Below are 26,674 nucleotides of genomic sequence, written 5' to 3' on the forward strand. Positions count from 1 at the left end.
TTCCCGCCCCCTCTTAAATTAGCTTCATGTACACTGTAACATTTTCAACTACACGTAGTCCTTACATCCACTTATTGGGTAATAAACATTAACACATGGGCCAGGTTTTCCTCTGTCTCAGCCCTGTGGTAGTCATTTACACCAGAGAGGAATACGCAACCAAATCAGAATATTTTCACTGGTATAAAGGACTAAGCCAATGGCCAAGAGAATCATACACGATGTCTGACAGCTTATTTTAAACTAATACTGGGAACACAGTACCTGTACCTTATTTACCTCTGGCTCTATCATTTTCTTCAGAAAACAATTTGAATTAAATAAATGCCATTAAATATTACTATTCACGAATAGTGATGTTATTTCATTACATCAAAAAGACTCACCTCTTGTGTATGTGAAATATACATACTACCCAGTCACTACAATGATTAAAAAATAAACAATGAATAGTTATCTACAGAAATTTCTAATCCAATATAGTAGCACTTTAATTCACAGTAATGACTGGATGACCCATTACTGATGACTGAATTCTGCAAATTACCAAGTAATCAAATACAATAAAAAGGGTGACTGCCTCCAAAATGTACTATTATTTTGACAAGTGCAATTTAGTGTTAAATTTGTAATATACTCGTAAAAGTACTGAGCAACATCTTATAGAATATTTTGTAAAAGGAATACAATTTTAGCAATCTGTAGGGCTTGAACAAACTTTGGGGAGCCGAAGACAGCAATAGTTGTATAGAATCTAAACCTCTATTATAAAAACATTACATTTCTGGCCCTTATTGTGTGAAGAGAACCTTCTGAATTTGACCCAGTGCAATACTGTCTTTCCAGTGCCTCTGTTGATGCTCAGAGGTTTTCTGCGCAGCAGCAAAGTAAAACTAACAAAATTCTGCTCAGGTTCACTGGAGTTGTACAGAAGCCTGAGGGAAGCAGTAGGACTGACAAGAATTTCAGTTTCATTCCACTGATACTTGGGAAAGCTCTGAACAACAGCAGAGGCTAGCAGTGAAGCTACTCTTTGAGAGGACCATGCAGAAAAGACGACTTGGTTAAGGGAGTACAGTGACCAGCAATGTGGTGGTGGTGGTGGACAGGGTAGTGGAGCTTTGCGTCTGTGTGGAAGAGACAACTCCTTTCTAGCAACCAGAGGAGAGTATAGGATGGGAAGGGAGTTTTAAATATATCACATGAAGTAGCCAGAAAGAAAAGGATCACAGGCAGCACCCCGGTAAAAAGCCCAGCAGCCTCTCCCTTCCAAGTAGCTGGAGGTGGAAGGCAGATTTCTCACCACAGCATGATGCCTCCCTCTCCCTTCTCAAATCTTTCATTTTGGCATTTAGTTAATAGGTTTAGTTCTCCAGGTAGTAGCTGTCCAATAAAGTTTTCAGCTAACAGCACTCACCTTATTAAAATTTGTTCAGAAGAGAAGTAAGACGACTGGTTGTTTTGTGGAGAAGCAGTGATTATTAGCATAGTGAATATTAAGTAGGTTATTTTTTAGTTATGTACCCATAAGAGCAAATACAGGCACAGCAACAGGCGAGATAAAAAAGAACACATTAAACACAGCGTATGGCAAACAGATACGTTGTTGAATTTTATGATTGGCTTCAGAAATCTGGATACATTTGACCTGATGGGTTTCCCTTATTTTACTAATAAAGTCCATTTCCTATTGGAAAAATGACACTCAATTACAGGGTGATTATTGCATATCTAGAGTGGTTAAAATAATCATCCAAGGCCACTTATCATAACAGTATAGAAATTACAGCTACCCATGTCTTATTGCTTAATTAGAAAGATCATAACTTAAAACCTGCTGGCTGCTGCTCATTTTGCTATAGCTAAACCATTTGAACTTTCAATATCTTTTAAAACTTTGCACGCATAAGATAGCAATGAAACTTTAGAACTAAAATCCACACAGGAACATTATTTCGACTTTCACTGATGTGCAAGGGATTTATGAGGCTCACTACAGATGGGCCTAAATTGTGACCAAAGGGATCCAGATTTGACTCTTCCCGGATCTGGAATTCTGGTCTGGGCATCAGGCACATCTTTAACGACAACAGTCCAGAATGTGAAATTACTTGTACTAATTCCATACAGGTGATGGAAGAACAGATCCTCTCACCTTTTGTTAACAAAGCCCTTAACTGAACAAAGTTTAGAACTCCTTGAACTAAAGGTCATGAGGAATGCTGAAGAACTCCTTTACCCAGTTAATTCTGTATTTACAACCCTCTGCCAAATTTAAGGAACAAAATGCACTATTTCCTTGCGTAGCCAGCAGTTTGTTAATAAAACGTACAATAACTCATCCAATCTGAATTTTAAACTACCACCAATTAGCCATGGAGAATGTGTGTGGACTCATCCCTTACTGTGGGACCAAGGCAATTACTCTCTCAAATTATGGGCCCTTTATTTGTATATTAGCACAATGACAACATTTTGACTGAGCATGGTTAATCCACAGAATCCTAAAAAGGAAACCAAAAATACAATTTCCTAAATTTAAATTTTAAAAAGCCTCAGGAAAGTGAACGAGGCTTCAAACCAGTTTTATACCCACATAACTCCACTGATTCTGGAAGAATTATTCCTGATTTACTCCGGTGAAAGGGAGATCAGAATCAGGCCTTGTATCTTTATTTTTCCTACACCAGGTTACTTAAGTGTATGTTGCAGTTACTCTGTTAGATTGAAAATCTAGGTTCTATTCTTACAGTTCATTGAAAACTAAAACCATCAGTGCGATGGGGGCAGAGCAAAGGTGAGGCAAGATCGAACAGCCCATGTGAACTATAGCATCTTGGTACAGATTTGATAAAATACATGTGAGAAGAATAGACTAAGAAACTGCCAAAGTCACATTCAGCACACCACTGACTTCTTTGCTGGTCTCGTCTCACAGGAAGGAATTGGAGGGGGTTTATCCAGTTAGCATTCAGCAAGAACCATGAGAACACATGGTTCAAGGATGGGAACAAACCCCAAAATTCACACCCAGACCATAGCATCTCCTCACAACGTTTGAGTGAGTTCAAATCCAGTGTTATGTTCTGGTCCATTTCTACACATTATTTTTTATAATGATCCTCTTTACAGACCCCACAGAATTGCCCCTGAAAATACCGAGCCTTAAGATTGACCAGTTTGTTTGGAGAACAGTGAGGATTTGGTTCAGACAATACTGAGAACACACAGATTCAATCAATTCTGGTTTCAAAAAAAAAAAAAAAAAAGACGGTGAAAAAGGTGGCTGTTGAGCTAATGCTCTCTTGTTTGTACCTCCCTTTTACAGCAGAAGGGAGCTAGCTCTTGAGCTGCTCTGGTAAGTGATGGGCACGATATTTTTCGAAGGGCAGCAGATGAGCAATACGCTATATTTGTAAACAGAGCAAAGATTTCCCCAGAAGATACATTTCAGTATCTATAGGGGTTTTATATGGTGAACTCTCCTTAATGCAGCATTAAGGCACTGTCAATTCTTATATACATTTTAAGGTTAGAAACAAACAAGTCTGAGCAATTGTTTGAACGTCGTAACTATTTAGTCATTTATTTCTATTTTCTCTTTTTCAATATATGTTTTCACCCTCCTCTTCCCTTTAAAGCTTCGAGCAGACAATTCAAGTAGATTGTTGGCTTTTAAAGTGACCACAATGTACCTGGAAGCAGAGACTAAGACAATTTCCTTTCAAATCTTACTTTTCTGTAAGCTTATTAAAAAAAATTCCTTTGTCCCATCTCTTGGTGCGCGTTATGGCTTAGAGGTAAGAAGGTGCATTGCGTGCTAACCGGCCTATTTTGTGCCTGTTGACTTAATTGAACTAGAATGTCATTTTAAATTAGGTAAATGTGTTTCTTTTAACAGGTTTCAGAGTAACAGCCGTGTTAGTCTGTATTCGCAAAAAGAAAAGGAGTACTTGTGGCACCTTAGAGACTAACCAATTTATTTGAGCATAAGCTTTCGTGAGCTACAGCTCACTTCATCGGATGCATGCTGTGGAAACTGTAGCAGACTTTATATATACACAGAGAATATGAGAAAATACCTCCTCCCACCCCACTGTCCAGCTGGTAATAGCTTATCTAAAGTAATCATCAGGTGGGCCAGTTCCAGCACAAATCCAGGTTTTCTCACCCTCCACCCCCTCCCACAAATTCACTCTCCTGCTGGTGATAGCCCATCCAAAGTGACAACTCTTTACACAATGTGCATGATAATAAAGTTGGGCCATTTCCTGCACAAATCCAGGTTCTCTCACCCCCTCACCCCCCTCCCAAGAACCACACACACAAACTCACTATCCTGCTGGTAATAGCTCATCCAAAGTGACCATTCTCCCTACAATGTGCATAATTAAGGTGGGCCATTTCCAGGTTTTCAAACAAATCCAGGTTTTCTCACATCCCCCCCACCCCCATACACACACAAACTCACTCTCCTGCTGGTAAAACCCCTTCAAAACTGACCACTCTCCAAGTTTAAATCCAAGTTAAACAGAACATCGGGGGGGGGGGTAGGAAAAAAACAAGAGGAAATAGGCTACCTTGCATAATGACTTAGCCACTCCCAGTCTCTATTTAAGCCTAAATTAATAGTATCCAATTTGCAAATGAATTCCAATTCAGCAGTTTCTCGCTGGAGTCTGGATTTGAAGTTTTTTTGTTTTAAGATAGCGACCTTCATGTCTGTGATTGCGTGACCAGAGAGATTGAAGTGTTCTCCGACTGGTTTATGAATGTTATAATTCTTGACATCTGATTTGTGTCCATTTATTCTTTTACGTAGAGACTGTCCAGTTTGACCAATGTACATGGCAGAGGGGCATTGCTGGCACATGATGGCATATATCACATTGGTGGATGTGCAGGTATACGAGCCTCTGATAGTATGGCTGATGTTATTAGGCCCTGTGATGGTGTCCCCTGAATAGATATGTGGGCACAATTGGCAACGGGCTTTGTTGCAAGGATAAGTTCCTGGGTTAGTGGTTCTGTTGTGTGGTATGTGGTTGTTGGTGAGTATTTGCTTCAGGTTGGGGGGCTGTCTGTAGGCAAGGACTGGCCTGTCTCCCAAGATTTGTGAGAGTGTGACCCCAAATTTCCATTTAAAAGTAATACTATTTAGAACAATCAGGTTTGCAATATGGCATTTTCTCTGATCTAGGTCGAGCGAAATGTCACATCTAACACAAAAGATTTTTGAAATAAGCAGGTAATAATTTTTGAGATGGTCTTTTGACTACCATGTCTAAGAATGGTCCAAAAGAAAGATGGGCTCCCATTCCACCCGAAGGCCAAATTCTGATCTGAGTTTGGTTCCACAAGTTGCTAAGCACCGCCTGAATGGTGCTGAGGACCCCTAACTCTCAGACTTCATGTGAGGTTTGGGGTCATCGCATTTGCAGGATCAGACACTCAGACTGGTTAAACGCCTGCTGAAGTCCACAGGAATCAGACAGGGTGACAGATCTGAATCAGTCAATTCTGCACATAGGAACAAACACTTAATGGCTTTACCACCAGCACCAATATTGAGTATATGTGTATTTTGCTACGGGTAAGTTGCTTCCCAAAGGACCAAGCCTGAAAAAGCAAGCAGCAAACAAAGTTAGACCGAAAGTCAGTGGGGTGTCAAATATAAAAATACAACCTTTAAAATATCCTGCTCAAGTATTCCCTTACTGAGGGCCAAACAATCATGTAACCATGGCAGGGTGAATGGAAGATAGGTACACACTTTTCAAATTAATCCTACACGAGACTGGAGTCTAGTTTTGTTACTATTGAATGCAATGGCAAATTCTCACTGATTTCAACAAGAACAGAATCCGATAATAGGATCTGTTGCTAACTAAAATCAAAACAGAAGCAAAAACAAGTGTAGGTTAATTTTTGAGAAGCAGGAAATACTTTACATCATCATCTATGCAGAAATAATTATTCCCTGCTAGTTTTATCACCACTTGAAATGAATGCACTGCAGATTTATTTGAGAGTGGTTAAATTCTATTCATGTTAAGGTATGAATCAATTCAGCAAAGAACGTGCCAAACTTCTGCCAAGTTTTATGTTTTCTCGTTAATTTCTATCTTCTATGTACCAGGACCTACAGGTCAGATAGGCTTCAGATCAGATTCACATTCACTGAGAAGTTTAATCTGGTTAACATCAGGATTAGCCAGTTCCATATAGAAAAATCAGTATATTCCCTTTTGAGTTTCATCCTTCTAAAGTGAGATATCATCAGCTGGGTAAGGTGGCTTCCTGGCTACACTGGAGATGGAAACTTGTATGCAGCACAAGTTCTTGTGGCTGTTTCTAAAGAAAAGACAGTGTCCTTCCGCAGAAGGGATTTTGCCATTCCTCAGACGTTGCAATTTGCCTCTGTCAGAAATGAACAAACAGACTAAAGCAATCACTTAAGAAAATGTAGAACATCAGTCTCTTAAAATACTTCACATTCCTCTGTAGTTGGTTATGCAAAAAAATACATAACATGCTTCTCAAAAAACCGTCTTATATTAACCATTAATAAGCCTTTGATTTTTATATCAGGGGTTCAATTCATTTTAATAAAAAAAAAAATCTTTGCTCGATATTTATGTTGAACATTGAAATAAATATTACACAGAGGATACAATATTAAAGCTTACAATCCTATGAATACAATACTGAAAGTGGCCAAGTCTGTTTTTATGCCATACCTCTAAAAGCTGAATAAGACTGACAGAATAGAAAAACTGTTTCAAATGGAAACAGCATCTCTGTACTATAATATCCTAAAATATTTCCTTTTTCTGGCAAATGCTGTCTCTCCATATTTGGAGAAGTAAATCATCATGAAGCCAAGGTAGCCCAACAAAGCTTCTTCACTTTCCCATATTACAATAGAGATTTCCTTCAAAAATGCTGAACGTATAATGTTTATTTTAAAGAGATGCCCATATGTTGAGTTACTGAGTAATTGGCCTCTTTCTTGTGAGCCAACTGGCCTCTGTGGCTTTATTAATGCCCCCATCACCTCACTTAAAGAAAATACAGAGCAGTCAGTTGCATTTTCTTCACTGTTCATCATAGTCTGCTTGTTGACTCTGATCAGAACCCTCTCCCTCTGTCACTCTGCAAACTTCAGATGGCAAGGAAGACTGAGGAATGCAGCTGAAAGTATGAATGCTGTGTGGATCAATCGGTGGGACCAGTGTAAGTGACTCTACGCTCAGTGCATCTGTATTGTCATCGGAGATTAGAGATATTGTGGGCTGCTGTGCAGGAATCAGGCTAGGGGATAGGTTAGCTGTTTCCACTTCAGGGTTCTTTACAGAGTTCTTGCCAGATTTTGAGGCAGCTGAAGAGGTTTCATCAACCAACATCACCTGACTGGAAAAGGTCATGGGAAGCTGTTCAAGAGCTGAAGAGTCACCTACTAAAGAAAACATTAGGCAGCAGTTAGCATTTCAGTTGTGCTCAATACACATGACAAACACCAACAGTATAAAGCTCTTTACTTACTACTTAAACTCAGGAGGAAACCAAAGATCTGTGAAGCAGTATGTTTACACATGTACCCTGTGATCATGTAAATAATGAAATACAGGAAATATTTAGTAGAGATGTGAAATCCCAGCTGTAAGCTTTTTGAATTGACAGCTATTAAATGCTCTATGTGTAAGTAATTCATTTGAAATGTGACAGTGTGACATCGCTATTATTTCTGGTGGGATGAAGTGGAGGAGAGTAGTGAAAAAAGCTTTTCTAGAATTTAGCATAGATTAGAGCAACCAACATAAACCCACATCAGGAAGTTCTCTGGAAACAGAAAACTGTAGAATTCATTTCCCATGAAGCAACCTGGTTCTAAAGAAGCTGTGAAACAAACAAATGGTAACTTACATCAATTCAACCATGGGAGAATAGGAAGGAGAATAATTCTACAGAACTGTTCGATTAATGCAGATACACAGGACTGTTTATTCCTCTTGCACTTTTGTTTGCTCACTGAGGCAGCACTGAGCAAACAAAATGAAGGTGGCTATAAACAATTACACATAATAAGAAGCATTTTAATAACATTCCTTTTCACCTCTTTCTTAAAAATCCTAAATAAGTGATGGAAAAATTGCTAATTTGGCTTCAATGGATATTTCAGAGGTGAAAAACCCCCAATTGGCTTATAAATTTTGTCCTATATTAGAAAGTCTCCCAGGTCGGGCCAATATGCATCATTTCAGATTACAGTAACTAACACAAATGGAGTAACACAGGTAACCAGCTACCAGACTATTTACATGGCTCTTCATTTCAGAGACAGCACGTCTAAATGCACAAGAAAATTCTGCAGTCTGCAGAAAATTCTACAAGGCATTCTAGTGAGTAGAAAGAAAGGGGACTGGTTTTTTTTGTTTTTTTGTTTTAACTCCAGAATGACGTTTAAAGACATTTCAGTTTCAATATGAATTCCAGTTAATCCTGTAAGAACAGAAAATATAAACTTAAGGCAAAACACAAGAAAAAAACCATAAGAGCTTAGAATGGAATGAAGAGATAAGAATGGTCACCCGAGAAAGAGAAAATGAGTAGCTTGGGTGTGGGTGAGAGACACGGTTTTTATCCCTTCCATTGTAAAATTCTCATCTTTCTGCTAACAAGACTCCAAACAAATGTATATTTTCACTTCAGAAACCGCTTCATTTCACTTTTGCTGACAGTCTGCGGGCTACAGCTTCTTGTTTTTTTTTCTTTTTTTAAAAGAAAAACAAGATTTATAAATTGTAGCAAAATCTTGACTCTCACTTTTTTTCAAGTGTCACCACTAACTGCCTTTTGAAAGACAGTGCTGATGCAAAATAACCCTGCAGATTTTTCTTATTAGCTGTGAAAAAAAACTTTGGGGAGAATGTGGTAAACGATATTAGAGGAAATGATGTAAGACTTGCATGAAAGACAAAGAATTGCTAAGAAAATGTTTCAGAGTAGCAGCCGTGTTAGTCTGTATCCGCAGAAAGAAAAGGAGTACTTGTGGCACCTTAGAGACTAACAAATTTATTTGAGCATAAGCTTTCGTGAGCTAAAGTTGAACATGAATTTTTATTTCTCTGAATTCAAAGGCAATTACTAACATTTAAACAAAGTCCAACCAGTAAGTCTGTTTTTACTAGTGTAGTTGTTTAAATGTCTGCAGTATTTATTATGATAGTTTTAAAAAAACATAAGGTCCATGACTAAACAAATTTTAAATTTCCATTATTTTTTACCTCAATCTGGGCTTTTGAATATCGTGAGAACACTCACTAAAATGTATTATTTAGACACATTAGTAATTTGGGTAAATGTAGTTTATCAATGGACACAAATATGAAGTATTTCTACTGCAGCTCTCCAAAAATCTGTTACATTTTAGTTCTATGCCTGACTGCTTTAATGATAGCCATTTTCCCTTACATAGAAATTTTGGTATAATCCTAAATGCTTTTTTAAAATCCTATGGATTTAAACAAGCAAACAGAGGACAAAGGTTTTTTTTAAATTTTACTGCACTGTGCTGTTCCAATCCTATATAATACCTAAATGAATGCTAAAATGTCTCCCACTTTTTATATACAAGGAAAAATAAATGGTTGAAAAATATTTATCTGTAGGACATATCCAGGGCCAACAAATGCAATTTTCTATTCAACACACTGTAAAACAACCTCAGAGGAATGATTAGAAAATGGCACCATAAATATCAGCAGAACAAATTCAACTTGCCCTTGAAATATTTCAGCTGTAGAATTTATAAATAGAAAGTACAGAAATAGAGATCTTCTGTACTGTATTTTTTCTCTAAGTTATATGTATTATTAATGTCTGTAATTTTTCTTTCATCATCTACTTTCCATAACCCATTAGTAGCTCCCTGAACTTCATTTCCTTTACAGTATTGTTCTATTTAAGAGTAGCGGTGACAAATTTGCTGCATCCCAGCAGGGCACCTGCCAATGCTAACGATGGATTAGTGAAAATATAGCCCCTAGTAGGTGCAGACAATGAACGTCAGCACAGGGGTAACTAGTACTAGCATGACAAAAGTTTTTGATTTCTCTAATGGATGTTGGTAACTTACATCAGTTTAAAAGGTAAGATCTATGTCTAATTTAAAACACTCCTCCTTACGAGGTATAAAATATTTTAAAGGCTAGAAAAAAAATCACATGATCTAAAGTTATCAGGCAACCAAGTTAATAAGGATCCAAGGGAACAGAGCAAGGGGACCAATTGACAGAAAATGTGTACTATACAAGGAGTTTATGGTGGATATCAAAGTATCACCTGGATGCAAAAGGTTTTTTATGGGCAGCCTCCAGAGGTGTTAACTGAGCTACTGTCCTTCAGTATCATTCTATCAGTGAGAGAAGATATTAGTCACCAACTACAAAATCTTTGGCGTTTGAGTTCAGTTCCAAGAAGCATCTGAAGGTTTGACCGCCTCTTTATAGCTGATCCAAAACTCTGGAGTCTATGACATGGGCTGGACATTTGGCAAGAATACATACTCTCAAGAGCTGTGGGAATTCCTGCCCCAAGCCCAGTGGAAAATGCCCTAAAGAGGGAATATTCTGCTTCTTTGGAGATATCTCATAGGATCTCACTCCTGGATCTCAAGCCTACATCAAATCAATGAGGCACTGAGACGCAAGAGATAGAGTAACAAAGCAGATGGTATCTTGAGAGAATAGAATCCTCCCATGTTATTCTGGCACTTCCACCTCTAAGATATTAGTCAGAGTTTTCCCAAATGTGGCAGTTCCATTTGACTTTTGCACAAAAAGGGTGAAGGGTTTTTTTTTTTTATCTTAACTAGTTCTCTAGTTCCTGGGGTGTGCAGTAACTCCTAGGAACCAGAGTGTGCCAGCTGATGTGGGAAATTAACATTTGAAAAAATATTGGGTAAACTTTTTTTGTACACAGTTAAGTAATTTCTGATTAGAGTTTGCAAAATAAGGGCTAGATCCCACAAGGTGTTGAGTGCCCTTAACTCCCACTAGCTTCAGTGACAAGTGAGGGTGCACAGCACCCCTACGATTTGCTCAGCAGTTGCAGGATAATGCCTAGATTAACTTTACAAAAATGGAAGTGTTAAGTGGGGTAATTTGGAAAAAGGAGGCAGAAAGGAGCAGAGGAAGAAAAAAAAATCAGAAATGGTCTAAAGGAAAGTCTCTTAATTAAATCATACAGTAAACCTACAATAGGATAAAAAATAAACAATTAAAACACAACTAGGAAACTAAGTGAGAAGAGTATTAATAAATCTACAAAAAAAATAAGGGAAGTTGTTTATATATCATCCAACAAAACTGGCAATATTTTTCTATTTTCATGCCACTACTATAAAGAATACAAAAAGAGACTAATCTGATCCTAGTAAACATAGTTACTACTTTGTAAATTTCAGTAATGTCCTGAGGCCAATTTTCCCACTTTCTCATATCCAATATTAAATTGCCTGATTGAAGCAAAGTCAGAAAAAATAATTCCATAACAACATCTGACTAGATTCTAAGGATTTTTGTAGGAATAGAAAATACGACTGGTCAAATCCTGGACAGTCTTTGGCTGAAAGTTTCTCTCTTTCCCCTGAGTTACAGGCTAGAGATCCTGTGGCTGGACTGGCTAGCTGTCTGCATTCATGCCAATTTAGAAACCCCTGCTTACTGAATTCCACTGGAGCCATAGCTGCCCCTGTTCAAGAGAAGACATGGCTGTTTGAAAGCTGGGACTTGACATACCTTTTCCAGGCAAGGAGAGGAGTTTTAATTCTTTTAGCAAGATAACCAAGAATAATCAACATGAGAAGCCACCAGTTAAAACCTTTTAGAAGTCAATTGCTAGATCTATGAATGATGCTCTTAACTAGATACAGGTGGATGCTATTTTAAGTTCTATATCTCATGCATATAATAGTAGATAGTCATTCTGTTAGTATGGAAATAGATAATGGCTATGCTCTATTAAACGTTGTGGCCTTTTGAAATCTTATGGAGGAACCTGCCTGCATTGATTTTGCACGAGTTGCGGTTGCAGCTGCTGCTTGAAGACCTAAACCCAGTGTCCACCGTGACTGTCAGCCTCCGACAGACTAAACACCCGCCGTCGTCCTTTCCTGCCAGACCTTACTAGAGGAAAACACAGTGATATATCATACAAAGGCTTTCACAATGAAACAGAAGGGAAACTGGAATGGACACAAAGGATAAATATTAGAGTATCAACAAGTATAAGTGACAGGGACTTATTCATAACTGCTGGTATTCTAAGTGGTATCTTAAGTCACATCAAGAGTCTTGTAAGTTAGGAAAATACTCCTGAAGGTAGTGTGTGTGTGTATTTAGTGTTCCTTACAAACCAATTAAAATCATGTTATTTTGTTACCTACGTATCTGGAGATTTACTTCTGGTATTTAGGGCCAGATCCTGCAATTCTGACACCAGCTGAACTCCCACTGAAGTCACAGGAGGCAGGATTGGTAGGCTTTTACACTGTAATCTGGCCAGACACATTAAAAATATTAAACAGAACCAATCTTTTAGAAATGCTGGTGTGGTAGTAATATTCCGATCCCTCATTGGCAATAAATTATAGGATAGCATGTGCTATTTTTTCAAAAGGATAATATTTTGGACAATCCAATATTTCTACTTCAAGACATGTAACTGAAATATTGCACTTGGATTTTAACAAAGCCAAGGGCAGTATTTTAGAGAGATATCTAGTGAAAACCAGCAGTTAAGAAAAGAGAAAGTCTGCTTAGCACATAGGTAGGGTTCTAGAAAAGAAACTTTAGTTAAAAGTATTTTTGTACCTAGTTAACAGAGAGGATTACTAGCATAACAGAATTGAAACACCACCACAGTTACGTTACTTGAATCACAAATGGAAGGGACAGAGGAGGTGTCAGCAAGATGGCCTGCATTGCTTTTTTACAGGATCCCAGTGCTCAGAATTTTGGAATATATATTCTCTACAAATCAGAATGCAAATTACTCTAACTCAGCAACAAAGGACTATCCTTTCCATTTTAATCCATTCACTTCCAAAGCAACTTCTGCCCCAACTAAGAGCACAGTACGCTGTAAGTGGTGCACAAGAAGGAAAAAACCTCCTGAAATCCCAAACACTCATTACTTAGTGCTGGGTTATATATCTCCAGGTCCTGTTATCATCCCTTAAATATTTTCTAAAAGGAAGATCAGCTGCATTTTATGACTTGACAGTTTTAAAAATACTCAGTAAAATATGGTGTAACAATGAATATATACTGTAGGCTAGTATATGAATTCTACACAAGTATAAAACATCCCTATTCCATTTACTATACATACATAAGCACATTTAATAATACAATTTTCAGTTACTGACAGCAAAGGGGCTACATTTAAGCTCAAAAGGCATAATGATGAAGGTATGACTACCAGGAGAACGTTTTCATCTTATACACAGCAACTGTTCACATGGGCATGTTACTTCATGGAAGGTCACAAGTATAACAAGTAAAAAACCTGCTAGCAATGCATGTGACTTGTTTGGACTGTATTGTTTGCTCTTTCCCTCTCGGGACTTTCCTTTCTTCCAGTACACAACAACTTCTGCTTTTTCACTTCTACGGAACAATGAGAGATATTGCAAGAGTTACATTTAACCCAGGGGTGGGCAAACTACAGCCTGGGGGCCACATCTGACCCTCCAGATGTTTTAATCTGGTCCTTGAACTCCCGCCAGGGAGAGGGGTCATGGGCTTGCCCCGCTCCGCATGTGCTGTGACTTCCGGAAGCAGCGGCATGTCCCTCCTGCGGTCCTAGGTGTAGGGGCGGCCAGGGGACTCCGCACTCTGCCCCTGCCCCAAGCGCCATCCCCACAGCTCCCATTGGCCGGGAACTGTGGCCAATGGGAGCTGCAGGGGCAGCACCTGCAGACAGGGCAGAGCGCAGAGCCACCTGGCTGCGCCTCCGCATAGGAGCTGGAGGGGAGACATGCTGCTGCTTCCAGGAGCTGCTTGAGGTAAGCACCGCCTAGATACTGCACTCCTGACCCCTTTCCACCCTCCCAGCCCAGAGTACCCTCATACACCCCAAACCTCTCATCCCCAGCCCCACCCCAGAGCCCGCACCCCCAGCTGGAGCCCTCACCCCCTCCCACACTCCAACCCCCAATTTCATGAGCATTCATGGCTCACCATACAATTTCCATACCCAGATGAAGCCCTTGGGCCCAAAAGTTTGCCCACCCCTGATTTTACCCCACAATTTTCTACACGAGGACTTAAAGGTTGCTATAACCTTAAAAGTCTCTGGAATATAACATTAGCTGTCAGTGTGTCTAGTAGCATTAAGAGCTGGAAAAAGCTTAATTTATTCACAGAAAAGTAGATAAATAACCACTGTCCTCTCCCAGTGACTGAAATATATGTAATAGGCATGTAATATACAAAACATTTAGTGACCTCCCTTGTGAAGGAAAAGTACCATGGTTCTGTTTGATGTAAGCAGAAGTGGTAGCAAATAACTCACTGTATATTAAAAGTTTCTGTGCTTCCCCCTCGCCCCCCCTTCTTCTTGGGATAGGTTCTACAAAGAATGTTTTGGTATTGAATTGGTAATTACAATGTGCAACACTTTGTTTCACTAGAGTGAAAGGCAAAACTTTTTTAGTTCTTTGTAGTTCCTAATTGACTACTAGTTGTACAATATAAACAGACTTTTTTCAAATGTGACTATGACAAATTTACATGCTATTATAATGTCAGAAGTCTATTCCATTCACTGTTTTCTTTTCCAGAGCACGCCAATCAGATTCCATGTTTTTTAAAATCTTTGTCTCTGGCAATGAGAACAGTTTGGAAGCTGAACTGAAAGTTTCACTTCATACACTGCAATTCTGGATAAGTGCTATAATTGGGCAGGTGTGGCATTTCTAGTTTATTACGCAACTTTCAGTAATTTGGGCACATTACGCAAGTGTCCTGTTGGAAAATGCCTTTAACAGCTATTCAACGGGATAAAAATTTCCCAAGTATAATACATTTGAAATGTTGATTAACCATCAAAAGAGTCAGCATCGATAGTGCACAGAATTCCAAAAAAAATGTGGACTCTTTATGAATGATTATTGAAAAAAAATCAATAGCTTTTCAAACTTAGTTTTTTAAAACAGCAAAAACAATTATACGTGTATCAGCGTATTTTTTCTAACCCCTTATTTTAAAGATTTTATAGCAGTCTTTACAAATAGGAATGGAATGAAACTTAAATAAGATCACTATGTGCAACAGAGATGAGCCAGATGCAGTATAAACAGATCGCAGGTATCCTGCAAACCTACCCTTATGTGAATCAGCTCTGAGAAAACACAGTTGCAGTGATCTTTCTCCTGGAATTGCTGCTCCTAGAAGGGGTACTTCCTGGAAGGGCGCTATTGTTTCTACATTCAGGGTAAATCAATGCATTGCTTTTAAGAGTACAAATTTCAGAGGCAGCACTTCCAGAAGTGAGGGCATTGAAAATTGTTCCAGAAAGCTATTCAGGGGAAGATTAAGAGTCAAAATACCCTACACCCAGAATCCTGGAGCTTTAGAATCTCCTCCTATCTTGCAAGGTTATTCAGTGAAACACAATGAGATCCTGTTTTTTGTTGTTTTTTTTTTTAATTAAGGATTTCTTCCTGCAGAACAGTAGAATTTTAAAGCTGTACCTGTGAACTAATCAGAACATGGGTTACGTTTAGTGTGGGTAGCTCACTCAATCTAAGTGATTTAGCAGAATTTTAAAGTGCAGACACTGAAAAACAGTGTAGTTGTAACCATGTCGGTCCCAGGATATTAGAGACATGAGGTGCGTGAGGTAATATCTTTTATTGCATCAACTTCTGTTGGTTAGAGAAGCAAGTTTTTCAGCCTGAAGAAGAGCGCTGTTTGGCTCGAAAGTTTGTCTCTCTTACCAACAGAAGTTGGTCCACTAAAAGATATTACCTCACCCATCTTGAAACTGAAAAACAAACATTTCAAAACCTTACTCTGATATCTGTAGTCAACAATAAAAAGCCTCACCTGACTGAGCACTTTAAATTACAGGATTTAAATAAATAAAAGTTTACTGGAAACAGCACACTCAATGAATAGATTTTGGAAGATTGTGAACTATGGCATTGGCTATACATTATAATCTTTCCATATTATTACATAGGGAAATATCTGCTTTTGATTAACTGAATTGTTCATGGATGTCACGGCTGGTCACAAATAAAAGACATCTGCCTGAAATAAGTAATATGACTCAAGGCAGGAATTCAGATACTTGAGTTTGGGGTGACCATGTGTAACCAGAAACCATTATTTAATAGTATAAAATAAGGAAGCGCTATATGAATGAAGAATGCTTTGTCTTGCTGTAGAAGGATTCCTTCTGATAGTGGTAGAAGACCTAACTTGCAGGCTCTTTGGATCTTCTCTTTTTGTCTGTACAGCATACAGCACAACGGGGCCTCTGGGCACTACTGTAATATGTGTAACAAAAATTAATGTATGGTTCTCATTTTTTTCTCAGCCACCATTGACAAAAGTCAGATTGCACGTTTACTTATGCCGGCTCATGATCACACTAAAGATTCAAGTACAGCATATAGATATTAGATGGAGTTTTGGGGTCGCATTCTCCTGTTTCCTATCTATCTTGCATATGAGGCTATTTCAGACTGGAGCTTTTGAAAATCCTACCATCTCTTCATTCCCTCAGTCCCCACATACTTCTCTCTCTTTTGACAGATCCGATTTCAGCGATCACCAGTGAACAAGGACTGTAACACTAAATAAAATGATAAATGTCTACAAGGTCATTTCAAAACTTGGAGCAAGAGACGAGTTTTAGTTTAGCACTTTGACTTTCATATTTTGTTTTATTTCAAAATGGTGCTGCAAATGTACCTCTACATGTTGTAGATAGAGGTGAGGAAAAGGATTATGACAGGCAGTGATTTTTTGTGACTAATGGTAGAGTATTTTCATCTCTGACAAGGTGGTTATGTCCTCAGTCTTTCAGATGAGGACTTTTCAAAGTGTATGCCTTAATCTCCATTTAGGATGACCGTAGGGTGCTCTACACGGGGTTATACCTGCAGGCTGCTCTATACGGGGTTACACTCACTCTTGAGATGATGTAGGATGCTGCAGCCCACTTAAGTGGCACTTCTAGCTGGGAGAATAATCACCTGTGCTATGTGATCTGTACTGATTGCTAGGTTGTTTCTTGGTAAAGTTTATGTTTTGATTATGACCTTAAAGCCCTAAGTGCTTTGGATCCTGGCGACCTTAGAGACAGCATCACTCCCCAGGTGACTACAAAGGTCATGATCATCAGAGATAATGGAGTTTACAGCTTCTTGGATAATGGCTGGCAGCAGGCATTTTCAGAAGGGATCTTAGACTCTAACTCACTTCGCTTCTTGACAGAGTAGAGTCCAATCAGTTAAATGTATGAGAATTATGCATTTTCCCAGAGATTTTATTTGTGGCAGACAGAGAGCCTCTTGGATTTTGATAGAAACACTAAACAGTATTTTATAAATACCCAGAAGCTTGAGAAGTGATTTTAGTCAAAACTAGTCATCTCAAAACTAGGCTTTTTTCTGGTGTCCATTTCTTTAGAGAGTGATAGTTGAATGGACCTTCACTTTCTGATCAGGTGGTAATTAAGGACAATCAGACACTGAAAAATTAAGCAACATTTAAGATGTGTCTTAGGGTAAGTATGCAGGGTCTGTACCTCACGACTGAGTAGCTATGTAAACACAGAATATATTATCTTTTACAAAGTTATATACTTGCTGATGATTTTTAATGCCACTTTATTGGTACTGGAGTACATAGTAATTCATGCAACTTAACTCATTCTACTTCTGAAATGTTGATATAAGGTTGATGTTACCACATTTTTTAGCATTTACTAATTGGTTTAGAATTTCATAAGTGTGGATCATGGAATGCTTGTCATAACCATCAAAAATCCCATTTTTAGAACACAGCCCCCTGCAATAAATTTAAACAGGTCTCAGGCTCCCCAAAGGATGCTAATAACTGAATGCCTATAAGTTATGATCAGAAAATGAAATGGCCATTCAAAATGGTAATCAGAATTGCAGGTGACTATCCACATTTCAAGCCTGGGAATGGCTGCCCAACTTGATTATTTTTAAAAACAGTCACCTCAATTGTCAAAACCAAAACTGGTTAGAGTGGAGCAGGTGCACAGTGGAAGCATTTCAAGGAGAATCTGCTGCAGAATGACTTTCCTGCCTTGCCCCCAGCTCTGTGTCTTAGCAGCTCCCTGACTCATATATGTCAATGAAAGGATTGATGTAATGAATGTTGAGGATAAATGCCAGTATGGGATGTTCTACAAATACTTCACAAATAAAGGAAGAATGGAAAAGGGAGTCCTAACTGGGATTGCAAAAAGGAATCTCATTGTAAATATTCAAATTAAGCACTTTTACACAATGGCGCCACTGTGGTTTGCTGTGTAAAACCTTTGAAAGCAAGTTACTATTGTCAGTTAGCATACGTGCCAACTTCCTCTCCGCCAGTGGAATGCATGAATTTGGGTCTCCTCAAATGCCTATTTAACCAAAAGGCCACATTAATCATGGCCCAACTTTTACTATATAACAACCTAGATACATGTGCTGAAATATATCATGTTTGCCCTATAGATACCATACAAACATAACTGTCAGATTTAAATATACAAAAGTGAGTCATTTTATTTTTAAAAATAAAAGGCACAACCACAAAAAGTTGTAAAAGTGGTACGTGAACAAAACCATTCAGCTGCGTAAAGTTACACTGAGTGTAGAATCTCACACTTATTCACAGGGGCTCCAGCTGATCAGATGATGAGCTATAAATCTGCCGTATTATAATTACAGGTAAAACAAACTAAAGCAGACAGCCTGCTAGCAGACAAAGAGAAAGCACGTAAAGGTGTATTTTTCAACCAGCATTCAAATCAACACTGACAATAGTAAAGTATCCACAGACTAAAGTAGTCCAGAAAGCTGAAAAGATCTTCACAATCTGTGTTGCAAAAACATTCCAGGATAGTAAAAGAGGTCTGAAACACGACTTACAATTTAATCCAGTAAGCATTTATAAAATAAACCAGTGTGCACCCTGGATGCCAAGACTTAAAACAGTGATTTACCTGATGGACTCTGTGCTGTAGAAGGAGTGGAAGTTGAGCTGGCAGTAACTGAATCACAGTGTCCAGTACTCCCACTACCACTGGAAGAAGGAGATGGCGATGAAAGCGGTGATGGATTGTGCTGGTTTATACACTGGGCTACTGCAAAACCTACAAGACAAGACAATGGAATTTAATAACAGAAATAATTAAAGTTGGACAGTATGGTAAGGACAGATTGGGAAAGGGTGAGAGGCACAATAGTGCCTCACATTAGTGTTGATTCAGTTCACTGACAAAGGAGCCACCTAAAGGTCAATTGCAGCTGAGAAGGTCTTCTGAAGAAGGTCTTCTGCAGTTTCCACAGTATGCATCCAATGAAGTGAGCTGTAGCTCACGAAAGCTTATGCTCAAATAAATTGGTTAGTCTCTAAGGTGCCACAAGTACTCCTTTTCTTTTTCTGAGAAGCAAAGCGACTCCTAACTGAAAAGTGCTACTTAAACCGGCAGGTGGATGATGGAAGAAGGATGTAGAGATGCTTGGTAAGAGGCACAAAATCAATCTGTGAAACAAAATGGACTGTCAGTGATCCAATGCATGCTATTGCCAATTTTCAGTAAACACTGGGGGGCACAAATCAGCGTTCATGTCGCACTCCCCATCAGTACCCGACCCAGCCCAAGCCGAGGAAGCTAATGATCCAACCAGTGGACCAAATTCCAGGTGATGAATCCTGGTCACGTGCCCCCCGAAGCACGCTGCGCATAGGCTAAGTAGTAGTAAATACTGGCTTCAATAAATTCAAAGATGACCTGCCAAAAAGAGAGCTTTACTAAGGAGACAACTGTCTTTTGTGAGGCTGAAAACCTGTAGAGCACCTCAGTGGAAAAATCACTACCCTTGGGGAATATTATCCTTCAAACCAAATGCTGACATTAGATGCTTTTCCAGCTGTTTGAGAGACTTTCCCAAGTCAGAATACAGAAGAGTACTACATAATAGCTGATCTTCTCAATTAACAAATATTTTTAACCCTCTATTCAAGAAATGTAGTGTACAGATTCTATTATGCAGCATTTTTCTATGTCCTTGTGGTACACCATCATCACTTGAAGTCTATTGTCTCTGCAGAAGATGTGGAAACATATTTAGCACTATTATTTGTTTGGCCTCTGGTTTTTAAACACTTGACATCTGTGCTTTTTTAAACGAGAAAAATGTCTAACAGTGAACTTGGAGTGAAATGCCTGCAAGCTGCCTGAACAATTTTTACAAATATCATAATCAAGGCTCAAACACAAAGTATACCATAAATAGGAAAAACAGATGACCAAAAAATACCACCATCGCTAAACAGAGTAAAAGAGGCTGTTAGAGACAAAAAGACATTCGTTAAAAATGGAAGTCAAATTCTACTGAGGAAAAAAGAAAGATACATAAACTCTGGCAAGTCAAATGTAAAAATATAATTAGGCAGGACAAAAGTATTTGAAGAGCAACTAGCAAAAGACACAAAAACTAACAGCAACTTTTTTTTTTTTTTTAATTAAACAGTAATAAATCACCAGGACCAGATGGTATTTACTCAAGGGTTCTGAAGGAACTCAGATATGAAATTGCAGAATTACCAATGGCTATCATTTAAATTAGCTTCTGTACAAGATGACTGGAGGTGAGCTAACATAATGCCAATTCTTTTTAAAAAAAGGCTCCAAAGGTGTTCCTGGTAATTACAGGAACCTAACTTCAGTACCAGGAAATTGGTTAAAACTATAGTAAAGAACAGAATTATCAGTCACATAGATTAACACAATATGTTGGAGGAAAAGTCCACATAGATTTTCTAAAGGTAAATTACGGCTTGCCAAGCTATCAGAATTCTTTGAGGGTGTCAACAAATAGGTGGACAAGAGAGATCCAGGTGATATCACATACTTGGACTTTCAGAAAGCCTTTGACAAGGTCCCTCACCAAAGATTCTTAAGCCTAGTAAGGAGTCATGGAATAAGAGGGAAAGTCCTTTCATGGATCAGTAACTGGTTAATAGATAGGAAACAAAGGGTAGGAATAAAAGGTCAGTTTTCACAGGGCAGAGAGGTAAATAGTGAGGTCCCCCAAGAATCTGTACTGGGACCAGTGCAGTAAATGATCTGAAGAAGGGGTAAATAGTAAGGTAGCAAAGTTTGTAGAGGATACAAAATTACGCAAGGTAGTTAAGTCCAAAACTGACAGTGAAGAGCTACAAAGGGATGTCACAAAACTGCGTGATTGAATTTCATCTGACATTTTGTTGTCCAGTGTTGATAAATGCAAAGTAATGCACACTGGAAAACACAATTCCAACTATATATACAAAATGATGAGATCTAAATTAGCTGTTACCACTCAAGAAAGATCTTGGTGTCATTGTGAACAGTTCTCTGAAAACATCTGCTCAGCATGCAGCAGCAATCAAAAAAGCTAACAGAAGCTAGGAACCATTAGGAAAGGGATAGATAAGACAGAAAATATGACAATGCCACTATATAAATCCATGGTATGTCCACACCTTGAATACTGTGTGCAGTTCTGGTTGCCACATCTCAAAAAAGACATATTAGAGTTGGAAAAAATACAGAGACTGGGAGTGTTCATCTTGGAAAAGAGACAGCTAAGGGGGGATATGTGAGAGGTCTATAAAATCATGAATGGTGTTGAGAAAAAGTATTTTTTTACCCCTTCACATAGTACAAGAACCAGGGGTCACCCAACAAAATGTATAGGTTTAAAACAAACATAAGGAAGTACTTCTTCATACAATGCACAATCAACTTGCGAAACTCATTGCCAGTGGATGTTGTGAAGGACAAAAGTATAACTGAGTTACAAAAAGAATTAGATACGTCCATGGAGGAAAGATCCCACAATGGCTATAAGCCAAGATTATCAGGGATGCAACCCCCTGCTCTGAGTGTCCCTAAATCTCTGACTGCTAGAAGCTAGGACTGGATGACGGGGTGGATCACTTGATAATTGCTCTTTTCTGTTCATTCCCTCTGAAGCATCTGGCCATTGTCGGAAGACAGGATACTGGGCTAGATGGACCGTTGGTCTGACCCAGTATGGCCATTCTTATGACTATTAGTAAAACCGAACAGTCTCCCATTTTTCCTTCTACCCAAACCACAGAGTGTTTTGTGGCTCTTTACAAGGGACAGGGAACAGTGAGTGGCAGTTCTTTTTAGCTGCTTAGGAAGATTTTCTGCTAGTCTGTATTATAGCAATCACTGTGTATTCTTTTTGCCTCACACATCACTGCAAAAGTCATTTAGTGCTGCTACTTGCTACTGAAGTAATAATGATGAAGGAAGATACAGAACACAACAGCTCAATCTACACCCCTTTAAGGCTGGGTTTCAGTATTCCCACGTTAGTGATGGGGAAACAGAAGTCCAGGCCATTTTCAAAACTGACCATTATTTTTGGGTACCCAACTTTTGACACCCAAAACAAAATTTGCAGACATAGTGAGCACCTGCAGCATGAACTGACATCTGATAAAACTGTAGGTACTGAAAACCAGGTCCTCCTGTCTCAACCCGAGCATCCAAAGACTGAGGTACCCATAATGAGTGGACACTTTTGAAAATTTTAGCTTGAGTGATTTGCCCAAGGCCACAATGCAACTCAGCAGCAAAGCCAGGATTAGAAATTATGAGTTCTTGATATACCCAAATCCCCTAGATCAGAAAGAAAAATTGTTCTTGTCTTTAGAAGTTTGCCCAATACTGAAAAGGAGTTTCATTTTTATATACAGAGGTAGTGCCACAAACTTAAGTATGACAGACTTTCAGCCTTTTGACTACTAGTCTTCTGATGCAACTGCTGTACTGTCATCCATTCATATTTCACTGAAATCAAGTAAACATTAGGATTTATCTACTCAATTCTCCGGGACTGCCAGTGTGTTTCACCTGGATGTACCTGATCATTCACCAACACTAAACAGGTAACAGATTTAGCTCTCACTGATGATACAGTGTCTGAACCTCACAACTTGGTATAAGGGTTTGACAACAAATGTGTTTATTAACTTTAACATCTTGAACCCTCTAGATTGTTGGACTTTCAGATTATCATAAGAAGCTATTACACAAATACAAAGCATACTGTCTGACCTATGAGCATATCAATATTCATAAGCTTCTGGTATGACTCACTCTCACTACAGATTTAATCTAACAATTTGAGGAATCCCTTGATTAGGGCAGTATTTTATTATGACATATTATGACATTTAATATGACATATTGGATAGTTATTGGGTGAGGACTGTTATTGGCTATCACTGATTGGGTGTAGACTGATGTGATGTGTGTGGGCTTGTTTATAAAAAGGTAAGCTTAGTGATTCTTTCTGTTAAAATGTAGCCATCCAATGCCAATTCAAACTGATAGTCCAATGCAGATGATGCTACTTCTGTGGAGTTCAGAATTTTACTACCAAAGCTTTCCAAAGGTCATTAAAAGAGACTACTAGTTAGTAGAAGAGCATCACCTAGATATGATAGTTTTAGAATGCTGCCTTAAGAGAAGGTGTTCAGATATGGTCTATTGCTTGTCTGCATGAATGTCCTTGTATGATTTTGCATTTTGCAAACTCACAAGGGGGCAAGGATTTCACTAATGCAGAAACAGATGTTCTAACAATGGTCAACCAATATAAAGCTACAAGAGCCATTTTTCTTCAGAGAGAGATGGCATTGCAGCTATATACAAGTTGTTCAGTTAATGTCATTGTTTCCTCAGCTCTGGCACCTATAATTAAGGGGATTTATACATTTTAAAGGACAGAAAGGATTGTTAGACCTCCTGCACAAATCAGGCCACAGCATTGCACCAATATTTGCTGTGGAGGGACCTGTTCTTTCCTACTATACAAAGGAACACTGATATTGTATTCTGAGATTGCTTGACCTCATTTGTTCAGAAGGGTGGACAACAGTGTTTGTTTCTCCACTTCCAACTCTTCAGAATGACTTGCATGAAATGGACTATGAAACAGTTCTATGTGACAGCCATACTTTTGATGAATAGGTTGAAAGAATGAAGAATCCTATTCTGCAGGGTGCTGCAAAAGATTTCAGTTGAAGCCCATAATTATACTGTGCAGTTTTTTAAAGGGATAAGTATATGCTCAATATTAAGCAAATGCTTATTCACTCTTCATGCCAACTCAGTATCAAAATACTGCCATCTTGTCTGTTTCTAATTCCTATGCTCACACAATTATAATTTATCTGAAAATTTATATTGCTCAGCTCTCATTCCAATGCTTAGTTCATCCCATACCAATTGTTTTGTAAAGTATATTCTCAAATATTTTGTCCAGTCCAGATTTGAATGACTAGCAATGGGGCTTCCACTACTTCCTTATTCTATATAGTCTAAGATAAGAAATTTAGGTATTTTTTTAGGTATGTTTTCTGTTGTCAGGAGTATCTATGATTTTAAGAAATCCCCAAAAGATTACTGAACTCCCAGAAATCCCACAAAGGCCATTTGGTATAACCAGTTGTATCCATACCTCTCAAGTCCCAGACTTTGAAATGAGAGACAGTGACCCTCAGCACAAAGGACAACACACCTTGAAATGGGGGACATCAAATTTCTATTGAACACACAGTTTTATTAAAAAGATACATAAGCATGCAAATAGCCCGGAATTTGTTTCAATGAAACTAAATGATTCTGTGTTTTTTGTAGACCCACTATTGACACTAAAATAAAAAGTCAATTTGTTCAAACACTCACTGTTGTTGCACTCTGGGGTTGCTTTTTTGCCAACCCCAACAATTCCTTCGGCTACTGTGCTGAAAGCACTCACGATTTCTGCTTATTTTAACAGAAATCAGCATTAAGTGTTTTAATGTTGAGGCTTTGTCTCAGCTCAGTTTTGACTTTTGTCACAATACTGAAAGCATGTTCAGGCTCAACATTTGAGTGGGGCAAACACAAGCCAGTCATTACAAATCTCTCATAAAGCTTTATTTCTCCACTGGTTCTTGTAGAAAGAAGATCAGCTCTATCTTGGACCTGATACACTGAAAACTGATCCATACGCTGATCCTGATACACTGAAAACTGATCCATACGCTGGCTTCTTCAGCGCTACTTGACAGGTTTCAGAGTAACAGCCGTGTTAGTCTGTATTCGCAAAAAGAAAAGGAGTACTTGTGGCACCTTAGAGACTAACCAATTTATTTGAGCATGAGCATGCTCAAATAAATTGGTTAGTCTCTAAGGTGCCACAAGTACTCCTTTTCTTTCAGCGCTACTTGTAATCCCTAATGTGGCAGCAGAACAGACATAGCTTTGGCTGCATTTTTTTGTTTTAAACAGCTGATCTCTTAAGGGGAATTTCTAAATAATGTTACCTAGTACTGTGCCATTAAATAATGCAGTCTTTTTATATGTTCATTTCAACAGAAGTTCCAAGGCATCTCCATGTGAAGCTTATTATAGTCAATGACTCAGCGTCGACGAACAGGGCACACTTTTAGTAGCTGATACCTTTAGGAGCTTGAAGAGAAGTGACAGTATACATGAGAAATAAGTTTCTCGGCAGGTACTGAAAGTTTTATTCTGGATTTGCTGTAGATATTTGCTACATGGCAGAGACCGCCCACGTTGACTCTGTTTTGCTTGATTTGTTTCAGCCTGAGCAGCACCAAGTTATTTCTCCCAGTCATTGATGCCACATTATCTGATATCCTCCTGGATCACAGTATAGTCACATCCACAGATATTGTAGAAATCAAATATTTGTCCACATCGACTATCAGTGACCCACGTGAATTCTGTGTACCAGCTGTTCTACAATGTGGAATACCTCTTCTGTGTCTTCTCCAGAGGACCTCTATTGACATCTTTTGTGTTTTTCCCCCCTCTGCTCTGCTGTGACGACCTGAGGGCTTGAATGGCAGTCCTTGCTGTTCATGTTTATGCTAAAATAATGGTATGTAAATATCCAAAATGAAGAAAATGGGGTAAATACAGCAGAACTCCAGAAACGCCAATAATCTTGCAACTTGTATATGGCCTTTATGTCTGAACTACCAGCCATGGTTCTCTTATGATGACAAAGCAAAAATTATGCAAGCTCTTGTCACTTTAGAGACTGTAGCTATAGCTGTTTATAGCTATTTACCTTCACATATTTGCCTTGCTCCATCTGCTTGTGCAAACATGGCAGTGACTGGCTGTGGGTGTAAGACATGATGACATCAGACACCAAGATGTACAGCTCAGAACCAGGAAAACTTGCAGACTAGATGAATATAGACTTTGAAATGGCAATGTGGTACAAATTTAAAAATTGGGGCCAGATGTGGGATGTCCTGCACCATGTGAGAGGTATGGCTGCACTGATTAAGTTTAAGTGCACAAAGTG

The 26,674-nt window shown here is 38.6% G+C and overlaps 1 protein-coding gene across 12 annotated transcripts in view; it reads right to left on the reverse strand.

Moving 5' to 3' along the window:
* Positions 1-4,311: 4,311 nt before the first annotated feature.
* The window catches only part of CLEC16A (C-type lectin domain containing 16A), a 188,109-nt gene continuing 165,746 nt past the window's right edge, over positions 4,312-26,674 (reverse strand). For 4 of the 12 annotated variants that reach the window (XM_073362442.2, XM_073362440.2, XM_073362443.2 and 1 more), the window contains 3 exons: positions 19,264-19,413; positions 12,065-12,184; positions 4,315-7,459 (listed from right to left, as the gene is read on the reverse strand). In XM_073362442.2, the coding sequence (XP_073218543.1) occupies positions 7,098-7,459; positions 12,065-12,184; positions 19,264-19,413 (632 nt within the window). In that variant the 3' untranslated portion in view covers positions 4,315-7,097. Of the gene's footprint in view, positions 7,460-12,064; positions 12,189-12,218; positions 13,674-19,263; positions 19,414-26,674 lie in introns of those variants that run through there. The other 8 variants (XM_073362451.2, XM_073362441.2, XM_073362448.1 and 5 more) reach the window with 8 other exon arrangements.

The sequence above is a fragment of the Lepidochelys kempii genome, chromosome 10 (assembly GCF_965140285.1).
Source record: "Lepidochelys kempii isolate rLepKem1 chromosome 10, rLepKem1.hap1, whole genome shotgun sequence".
Classification (NCBI taxonomy): Eukaryota; Metazoa; Chordata; order Testudines; family Cheloniidae; genus Lepidochelys; species Lepidochelys kempii.